Genomic DNA, 10,926 nt, shown 5'->3' with positions numbered 1-10,926 from the left:
TCAAGGACTGGATCTTTTGCTTGAAATATGTAGTTGTGTGCTTGTTAAATTTTAACCATTTATAAGTGCACTAATTATTTCTGTATTACATGTTGGTGGTAGAGTCACTATAGGACCTCTGATTCCAGCTGAAAAGCTATTTGTGTGAAACATTTTTAAAAAAGACACTTATCAAATACAGACAACACAAAGAGAGCATAAAAATACATGATGAAGTCTATTGTCCTGTTGTTGGGGAGCAGGTGTTAGTGAGAGCAAAGACTGCAAACCAATCAGTCAACAGAAGATCTTACAGATGGGTTCGCTTCCAAAAAAACATTTCAGTCCAGTGTTCTGCCCCAGCACATAGCATTATTTAATCATTTTATTTGAAACTTCCAGCAGCTATAAAAACACTTACAGGCCCATTCTGAAGCAATATAAATACATATCCAACCATGGCTTGAAAGTACTCAAAGGAATAATCACAATATCAGAGTAACATGAGGGACAAATGCATTTCTTTTTTTCTTTAACAAATGTCCAATAATTGAGAATTTCAAAGCTAATTTCCTTCTTTTAGGAGTGTGAAACATTTAAAAACAATAATAGCACTTTTTCATTCGCCCACGTGTGTGACTATTAAAATCGGATCGATTAAGGATAATTACATGACTCGAAATTACAGTTATTAATTGCAGTATGTGCTCTGATTTGCTAGAGCCGACATGATAAGTAAAGCGGTTAGTGCCTCTGTGGAGAGGTGCGGGGGTCCAGTCAAGCAAAAATAGGACACCCCTTTCCTGCTTGACTGGACCCATTACGTTAATAGGCGCTGCAGTAAGAGTCAGTGAGTGGCCCGGGGTCCTGAGTGGGGCCACCACTTCTCCGCACTTTAGTGCTGGAGTAGAGGCAGATCATTACTGCAGTGTGTGAGATTATTAGAGGCTCAATGACTCCTCCAACTTGGAAACTACTGACTGCATCTTACTACAAACTGAACAAGGATGAGATTAGTAGAGTCATGAGAATTCTTCATTAGTGACTACAATCTGATCTAAAACTGCAAAATCATCTTTAATGTATTTAAAATGACTTAAAAGTCGACAAGTTAGTGACGAGACATGAAATAATTCCTTGACTACTTCCAGTTACGCAACACAGCATTTGGTTTTACAGGCAGTAACATTGCAATTGTCCTATCAGCACAGTAAAGTAACAGTATGGTGAAGCTAGCGTTAAGCCTCCAACATAGAAACAAAATGTGTGCAGGAAGGAATAAGGCTGCATTTGACTGAGTTTAACTAGGTGTGTGGTTGGCGAAGAGGAGAGTGTGTACGAGTGTGCCGCAGGGCGGAGTGAGGAAAGAGCGGGGAGAGAGAGACGAAGTGTTCCTTCCTCTGAAGATGAAGCTCGCTCTCTCACACCGGAGCAAAGGCATGGCCTTTGCAGAGGGGCTTATCCTTCTTCGAGTAGAACGTCTTCCCCTCCAGGTTGATTTGGCAGAGCTTTAAAGATGAAAGGAGGCAGACAGACAGAGAGAGACAGACAGATTGGGAAACAGGGGTAGAGAAGATATCAGACCTTAACGTTGCCAATGCGATTTTACACAACTTTCTACTGGCCAGAGCGGGCGCATATTATTTACTTGACTGCATTTTTTTTTTTTCCCTTCACAGAATGAAAGAGAGATGGAGAAAGTGATAGACTGCAGGTGACAGGTTGAAAGAGACAGACAGAGGGGAAAGCTCAGAGTTCAGAGATGGAGGCAGATTTTTCAGGTGGCATTGTGCTCGGACAGCCAGGAGAGATGGGGCAAAGAGAGCCCCACAGGGAGCCATATCAATCAAAATGACTTACAGCGCAGACGAAGCACGTATCATGCCAGCTGTAGCCCAAGGCCTCCAGAAACCGATCCCCGGCATCAATCTTAAAGTCACAGCCGTGGCATTTGGTGCCAAACATCTTCTCATAGTCTGGAGAGAGAAAGGTGATGAGAGGAGAGGTGGTGAGTCCAGAGATGTGGACTTGTGTGAGATAACCATCTGAATTAAATACTAAAAATAAATTCATAAAAAGATTTTATCATCCAAGAGATCAGGTCAGGCACCCTCCATGGCCTCCCCGATCACCTTATGTAAACACCACTTAACCTTTATAGGATGTTCTGGAGCACAGAGTGTGAAATAGGTTTCCACCTCTTTCATCTTTTTTAAAGAACTCCAGGCTTTTCCTCTTGAAGATGAGTAATATCACACACACACACACACACTTAAGAACTTAGAATGACGGCAATAAAGATGGATGAAGCCGTTTTGAAGCCAAATGTAGGCTCTTCTCCTCGCTGGGCATTTGATACGTCGGTGTCCGCGTTATTTTGTCCACCCACTGCACGTTAGTGCCTTTCTCGGGTGTAAAAGGAGGGATTACGATGAGGAGGAAATTGCTCCAGATACTTAACTGGATTTGCCAGTCTCTTTCATCACGCGGACTCTGGGGAAAGTGTCAGGTTATAATGCTGCTTCTCAAGAGTGAGTGGGTGAGAGCCGCAACAATCCCTGGAAGATGCTGAGGCAGCACAATGTTTATCAGCGCTAAAGGCATTATTCAGAGTATGAGTACTCAGGTTCTGGCTTCGCCCTCTGATAAAGCAGCAATCCACGTCAGGGCCTTAGTAGTGAGCGAGAAGCGCGCCGCCCCGCTAAATCATTTACAGCACAATAGAAGAGCACACACCATTCATAAAAACCAATAGAGAAAATGTATGAAGTAAACTGGAGCTAAATAGATTACAGCAGATGAAAACATCACACTTTGATTGAATGTGGTACGCGCCCAGAGATTCATGATGTAGGCCCATGCCAAACCCCACAGCAATAATACAACAATGGAATGTTTTACAAATAGCTTGATAAAAAATATGAAAATGATTCCTGCGGGGAGACGTGTTTTTTCAAAAGAAACAACTTTATCTCAACATGCACTCTGAAAGACCTCTGAATCACCCGGTGGCTCTGTTTGACTGTTTTTACTCCACAAGCTTTTGTTATGTAGCCTGCTCTGTCCTTAGATAGAACATCCAAGTAAAGTAAATAAAATATCTGACATCTTTTGTCACACGAGCTCTATCATGAACTTAATACCCAGTGCAGATTTACGATAAATGTGTAAAGCCTGATCCATGGGGGTTGTACATGGGTTGACATTTGTTCTCATCTGGCACTGGAACTAATCAATCTGCACACTGGAGCTTTTTGAGCATGCTTTTTCTTTCCCCCATGTGTCCTATTTTCTGCTAAAGCTTTTAACTACTGTCTGCCTTCAATTCAGGTTTAGACTCAAATTTCTAGTTAAAACTGGGGTTGCTCTGGGTGACATCTCTTATCCTTGGTGGCTCTTGGTGTCCATGCCAACTACCCAGTTTTTTTTCCCCCTCAATTCTTCCTTCATAAAGCACATAAATATGATGTTTTCCTTTCTGTTCAGCAGGGGATTTTTCACCATGGAGATGCCTTCATCTCCTTTATGAAGCCTTGAGAATGTGTGACAGAAAACGCTGTATTATTAAGTATGAATGAGAGAAAGACACGGTCCTTCAGTGAAAACACATTCAAACTAAACATTCAGGGAGGGATTTATTGTACTGAGATGTTGTTTATTTTAATAATACTCATTAGTGTTACAATGTTCTTATGTTTTTTTACACTCAGGTAAAATTGGACCTGTTTTTACATTTGAAAGCAGTAAAAACATCCTAAATATCATTCATTTAGCCCAAAATTTTATGACCGAGAATATACAAAAATAATTTAAAAATTTTATCAGCTACACATACATTGTAAGTAGAGGGTGTTCTGGGTTAAATTTGACTCATATTTACTCGAAAATGTCACATGTTGAATGTTGCATTCTTCACATTCATAATAAAAATTAATTGAAATCATTATGGTTGTTTTTAGGTAACATAAGATCATTGTGATGTGATTGTGAATGATTTTTCTCCATAAACAAATAGTGTAAACCTAAAGAATAATCTCTCTGCTCTCTGAAAGCTTAACTGAGGGTTAATCACCTGTTTATTAATGACTGAGGTATTTATGACTGAAAAATAGATTTGTGGTTCAGAAATTTAGTATAGAGACTAATTATGAGGGGATATTTAGAAGGGTCAGAATATGAACAGTATGTATAGTTAATATTATTATTATCTTTTTTTTGTTTTAGAGCAGAAACATGATGAGATCATTTGACAGAGTCCAGACATCGTAAATCAAAAGGTGGAAAATTAACATATTTATCATGTTAATTTAATTTAAGGAGCAGATCTCACTCCCTGCTTTTCACCACAGAGTTTATCATTTAGGAGATCACACCCAAAAGCAGCAAATTTGGGTGCAAATAATTTATGTTTTTGTGTCAAAGTTGGAATCAAGTCCGTAATACACCACAGTGTTTAAATCCTCTGTGCCAATCCATCATAGAGGACACACACCACAGAAACTTTTACTGCACCGATCTTTGTATTCCATCCCAGTAATTTAGCAAAGGAGTGATTTATTTCCTTTAACATTATTTTACTTACTTTTTAAGGTGTCATTTCTACTTAGAATTGTCAGGTTTTAAGTACAGTATGTGCCTGCTGCAGTTTCTCACCTCTCTCACAGTAGGGTTCTCCCTCCTCCATGTAAAAGGCTTGGTTCCTGATGGCAGTCTTGCAGGCTGCGCACTTGAAACACTGAACATGGTAGGTCATCTTCAGGGCATGCATGATTTCCTGATAAGGGCAGAAAAGGTTGTAAATGTTTTATTTTCAGCTCAGCTGGTGTTGCTGCAGTACAGCAGAGACTACTACATGTATTTTTGTATAGAAAAAATCACACTATGAAACAGCAGTCCTATTCCAATGTTTCTGGTTTTGATTGAGTTTGATGGAATAACGCAGCTCCTACCCCAGTGATCTTCTTTTTGCATTTGGCACAGTTGGGTGCATATCGGTTGTCATGGCACTTGGTACAGAAGACAGACCCTCTCTCCTCGAAGAATCCCCCCTCCTCCAGGACCGCCTTACACTGTGAACACGTAAACTCCTCTGGGTGCCATGAACGTCCCAGTGCTACCAGGTACCGACCCCTGGAACACACACGCGCGCACACACACACACACACACACACACGCACACACACACACACACACACAGAGAGTGAGTGGTTCCACTTCAACATGGAAAACAAGGACAGCTGCAATAGAAACAAATACTTCCAGGAAACATGTTACAAGTTCTACTGGCAACTTTATATGTCCACTTGAAAAGTTCTTGTTTGCTTGCAACAGTGAGCAGAATAAGAACTAAGGTTACTCTGTGAAATGTGTTAAATGAGATTAAAATTATTTAAAAGTCAGCATAATGCTTGTCTCCAGTGATAACGAGATGTCTCCAAACTGTGTTAATTATGCGGACTTAATTTGCTGCTGTCATTGTGTATATTAACTGCATCAAATTATGTGTCATCTCTCTGAAAGGAATTTGAAAGGAACAGACAGTTTTATTCAATAAGAACGAATCAATCAAGCTGTCATCGTAGATGGGGGCGGTGCGGTCTCACCTGATGATTTTGTTGCAGGCACCGCATACCGGGGTCCTCCCGCTGTCTTCGGGTGCCTGCTGCGCTGCCTGCAGGATGGAGCTGCGGTTCTGCATCGGCGTCGGCTGGACCGGCTGCTGGTGCTGGGTCACGACGGTGCTGGTCTTGTCCGGGCGAAAACGGTCGGCGAAATTAGGGTCAGTGACCCATGGTGGTCGAACGGAAGGAGCTGCGCTGCCTGCTGCTGCAGCTGCAGTCTTGGAGCCTGGGCCAGAGAAACCGACATGGTTTGTTTTGGAATTACAGCATTTAAAAAGAAAAACTTGGCAGTGACTTTGAATAATTTCACAAAGGGAGGAGGGGGGGGGGCACTTTTATGTAATATACATACTCCTTCCAGATGTCTGCTGTGACAGTTGTACGTGTCACATTGTTGCAGCTGATGCTCATGTATTGACACTTAAAAGAATCTATTAGCACAACCTCTACTGGATGCTGCTGGGGGTTTTTTTACGCTTCAGCAGGAGCAGAAACTCACCATCTGGTTTATCTGCTGCCTGGGCCTTGGCAGGTGAGGGAGTTGGCTCAAGGCTGTGGGGAGAAAATTACTAATTAGAAAAGGTACACACACACCGTTCAGTAACCATGGTTACTACTACTCAATGAACGTCATGTTTGGATATAAACAGCCATAGCTGTCTCCATTAAGATGTGCCACAGGTTACCTTCTGAGTGTATGATCATGAGCATCATAATTACTAATATTAAATCAGCATCAACAGGATAGAATAGTATTCTCACCTGTCGCAAGATGAGCTGGTTTCATGTGGTAAATTCAGTTTAATTGTAAAGAAAATACACTGTAATAGATGGATTTTAAGGCCGTTTTACATGATTATCACACCTTCACGAGACAAAAATCAATCATGTGATATAAAATAATCAATGCTGAACCACAGACACCATGCTGTGCATTCGATGGAGACATTTCACCTCTGCATCAACCTTCTCTAATGAGAGCAATAAGACCCCTGAACATCTTCTTGGATTGATTGACATCACTCACGGGCAAAGTTAGAGAACGGGAAACTCATCAGACGTGTTGTGCTGTCAGATCTGGATGCAGAAGAGTTTCCCTTCAAGCCTGCATGTGCAGAACTGTTGAAATAAAGAGTTGTTTCTACATTTCAAAGTTCTGTTACCCGCAGGAAGCGTCACTATATTCAGAAAATCTTCAAACCATGACTGAGACGGAAAACAACTTCTGAGCCAAGACAGTGAGCTCTGGAGATGTCTTATCTTGGGAAAAAATATAACACCGCCTTAGGCATCTACGTGTTTACATCATCAACTGCGCCATCTACTATACACTAATGAAAGATGATGAAATCATTTCTCATTTGCAAAGAAAAAGAAAATGGGAAATTAATTACCCTACAACAGCCTTGTTCCATAGCATCGCCTTATATAGCATCAGGTTAAAGTCTGCCTATCAATTATGCTCCTTTTGTATCCAAACAACTCAAGAACACACAAGAAGTTACAGAGGCAGGAGAAGTTGCAGATTTACAGCTGGGAGCTATCCAGCAAGAAAATGAATAAAAACAGTCTGTTTCCAAACAGCATACTGAATAATAAAGGACATTAAATCCCTTTGCAATAGAAGGAACATGACTTGTAGGGCTGGTGACAGAGAGGAAGTTAAATCCTCCAAAATTAAGGAAGGTAAGACCCCCCCCCTCCTTCCCCTACCGGGAGACTGTTGGAGGGAAAATGCAGCCAAAAAGAGTGAAGGAAATGGAGAGGAGATAGAAGGATCCCTGGCGGCCGGGTCAACCAAAGGACAGAACAAACCAGTTTCAGCCTGTTTGACACACAGACCCTGGGTCAGCTGCCCTCAACCTTCTGGGATCCAGCCTATCGACTCACAAAACAACATCCTGGTCAATACCTCAGCCCCCGGCTACAATCTCTTGCCGTGCTCCCCTACATGACAACAGGCAAGTGGCACTGACTTCTCCCACACCTCAGAGGTTTGTTTGGCTGCACCTCACTTTGGTAAAGGTTGCAGGTGCAAATTAAAGTACATCCTCTACAGGACTTATTCCCACCTGGGGTGGCCTGGATCATGTTTTCTTGACATTTTCACTGCTTTCAACATCTTCCTCCTCACCTCTGTGCTGCGAGAGGCTCAGTGTGATGCAGGTGCACAATTCCTGCATCACAGACTGTACAGACAGGATTGGGTTTTTTTTTTGCCTTTGACATAAGAGTTTTGGACCTGCTGCAGTGCAGCGCCCCATTAAACATCACCTTGACATTTCCTGTTCACTCTTTACACCTCTGTTTTCAGATCCACCTTGGCTTTTTGGCTTCCTCTCCTGTGGGATGCATCGACCACAGCGATGAGGATGAGCAAAGGAGTTTGTTGGCAGCTCAGCATCAGGCAGACAATAGAGCTGGTTTTGATTTTAGCTGGAGCGAGAAGCCACTAACATATCACCCTCCACAGTAAGGAGGTAAAGGTGATGCAGATCTATAAGTATGTGACAACTGATAAAGGGTCAAACAATAGTACCACATGTCTAAGAGGGCAGAGAGAGAGGCTGCTTTGCTATTGGCTGCTCAGGTCTTCTGATGTATTCCACAAGCTCTTTCTTTCTTTCATTCCTTGTTCCTTATTATTATTATTTACAAAGGTACATCGCATCAAGACAGCCACAATTGTGCAGATGATGTATATATGCTGATATGTTTTGTGTCATATTCTCAAGTTTTATTTATTCATATTGACTATTTCAAATTCTTTGAAATGTACCCATTTAATATGGTTTTGACAGTAGAGTCCTGCTAACTTGACAAATTTGCCATTAACTGCATCTTGCAGATTCAAGTTTTGGATACATTTCAAAGACCAAATTTCAAGTGGTTTTCAGTCACTATACAGCTACATGTTTAATAATTGTAATACTACCAATTCTCATTTATTCTGACAAAATTAACCTAACCAAAATTTCCATTTTCTGTATGTAATTACAAATACCTTTTCAAATCTAAATTAATTAATGGTTTTAAAATAACTCTCTCTGGTTTCCTGATGATTTCTTCAATCTATGTAAGGCAGAGCAGCTCATTCACTCCCACTGCTGGTTTCAGGTTTCACCTCCCAAGTTTCTGTTTACATGTTTGTATCACAATCTATTGGGCAATATCACCCTGCTACCAGCAACCATCCCACGTTTCTCTCATACCCACCTAAAAAGGTAAAAAGTAAATGTTTTAAAGGTTTCTGAGGAATTTCTAGTTGTTTCGATGCTGATTTGATCATGATTTTTCTTTTCATTTTAACTGGGTTAACTCAAAATACCTATCCATCAAAACATGAGTACTGATTAAACTTGTTTTTCTGTCCAAACCGTTTCATTTAGTCTCATGTGTAATCTGCCGTTAGATCTGTTCTCTCTAACCACTTCCTGTACTACAGCAAATTATCACCTAAACTCTAAAATGTGATGATGTTGGTCTTTTTTATACTTTAAATTCATTTTTGTTGGGTTTTAAATACTCTTACATATTTTTATTTCAGTCGAGAGCTTTCCTCACCAAGCACATCTACACTTAATTAATGTGTATTACTTCATGTGTATATGCTCATTTGTTGTTTTTATGCCTGACTGCACAAAAAAGTAAATCTTGAACCCTGATCTTTGAGAAGGCGTCCCATTTATTCAAGACTTTAAAAATACTGAGGGAAACCCTGCTTCTATATAATCGTTATTGTTCAGTACAGCAGGCAGATGTGCTGATTGTTGTTACTCAACTGGAGGAGGACAAGAAATAAGAGTTGGATGAAAAGAGATGCATCATTTTAAGCTTAAATACTGAATAAACATGAAAGAAAGAAACACAGAAGAAAGGACAGAGAAGCGAGAGTTGCCTTTTTTCAGATGTTTTATATTTTTGATGACAGCAGAAAAAAAAAAAAAAGTACAGATTTATCTTCCCTTTCTTTCTTAATGGTTGGAGAAGCAAACAAGATGAGGGGATCAAAATGAAAACTCTAAAAAGGATGAAGAACTTGATAAATGGAAACAGCAGAGAGAGAGAGAGAGAGAGAGAGAGAGTGAGAGAGAGACAGACAGAGAGATCAAAGGAGGGTCTGAACTACACAATCAAAAGAAGAATAACGAACAGAAAGGCGCTTCCCACTGCTGACACCCCCCTTCCCACCTTCCCACCAGTTTACTCCAAGTAACGCAGTGTGAAATGGAAAATAGGGCTACAGACACAGTGGTCCACAGTGTTGTCAACAATCATCAAGTCAGAAATTCAGAGGGAGATCTTACACTTAGGCTCAGTATGCAAGGTTCCACTTCAGGCTTTGTCATCTAGGCTATGTTACTTCTATTTTTTGGTTTGCTTTTCTTTCTTTTCTTTTTTTTCCCCAAACTTCTTTTTCACCCCATCTGTATTCGAAAGGTGAATTTGTTAACTGCCATTGGACGGTCGGCCATCTTCGTCGTCTTTGTCACGTAGTCGTTGCGGTGTGGCTATCGCTAGCAGGCTCTGGCTGGGCTCTGCGTCTCGTGGCATCTAGGGTGTCGCTCAGGATTTGATATTGAGGGCGCGAGCAGACCTGTCGTGGTGCCAATCCCTCAGACGGGCATAGCGGGGACTCTGAATCTCAGTGAGGAACTTTTCCCTGACCGCAAGCAACGGAGATATGAGACAGAGATAGGCAGGGAGGAAATAGATTGCAGGGGAGAGAATAAATAAAAAGAGCAGACAGTGGGGTAAACTGCACAAAGAGGTAGGAAAAAAAAAAAGTAGCAAGGAATAAAACAGAATAAGGATATGACAGGTGTGGAATGCAAAAATGTATGAGAAATCAGAAAATGATGCCATGAGGCAGATGCGTGTACTAATAATATTAAATATTAGCAAATAACACCACACATGCCAGTGTTTGAAGCAGAAAAAATGAAAATTGTTACACTGAGTTACATTATTTTGTTTTAACTAATTGCCAAACTGAAGCTTCCACACATGAGTACGCAAACACTATGACACTTGCAGGCTGTTCAAATCAACCACACTCAGTCTTTACCTGGACCTCTTCATGGTTTCATCATCTGGGTCCTGCACTGAGAGATCCAGGAGAGACACACACACACACACACACACACACACACACATCAGAATGCCTCACAGATTTACATGATGAAGCTGACACACACCGACTGTCAGCCTCTAACAGACAAATCATCAAAAAGCTGATCACATACTACCACAAATATTGAGTTTGCCGCACAGCCTCTGCTGTGATGATCAACATTTAAATGTGCGGCCCATTTGTCAGACTGGT

At 41.1% G+C, this 10,926-nt stretch overlaps 1 protein-coding gene across 6 annotated transcripts in view; it reads right to left on the bottom strand.

Moving 5' to 3' along the window:
• Positions 1-331: 331 nt before the first annotated feature.
• The window catches only part of pdlim7 (PDZ and LIM domain 7), a 34,539-nt gene continuing 23,944 nt past the window's right edge, over positions 332-10,926 (bottom strand). For 5 of the 6 annotated variants that reach the window (XM_067598900.1, XM_067598896.1, XM_067598898.1 and 2 more), the window contains 7 exons: positions 10,669-10,705; positions 6,100-6,152; positions 5,583-5,826; positions 4,929-5,109; positions 4,633-4,753; positions 1,840-1,955; positions 332-1,487 (listed from right to left, as the gene is read on the bottom strand). In XM_067598900.1, coding sequence (XP_067455001.1) covers positions 1,401-1,487; positions 1,840-1,955; positions 4,633-4,753; positions 4,929-5,109; positions 5,583-5,826; positions 6,100-6,152; positions 10,669-10,705 — 839 coding nt within the window. In that variant the 3' untranslated portion in view covers positions 332-1,400. The remainder of the gene's footprint in view (positions 1,488-1,839; positions 1,956-4,632; positions 4,754-4,928; positions 5,110-5,582; positions 5,827-6,099; positions 6,153-10,668; positions 10,706-10,926) is intronic. The other variant, XM_067598901.1, reaches the window with a different exon arrangement.

This window comes from Thunnus thynnus, chromosome 9 (assembly GCF_963924715.1).
Source record: "Thunnus thynnus chromosome 9, fThuThy2.1, whole genome shotgun sequence".
In the NCBI taxonomy this organism is placed as follows: domain Eukaryota; kingdom Metazoa; phylum Chordata; class Actinopteri; order Scombriformes; family Scombridae; genus Thunnus; species Thunnus thynnus.
The sequence above is the reverse complement of the archived record's forward strand: the minus strand, read 5'-3'. Positions and strand labels throughout refer to the sequence as shown.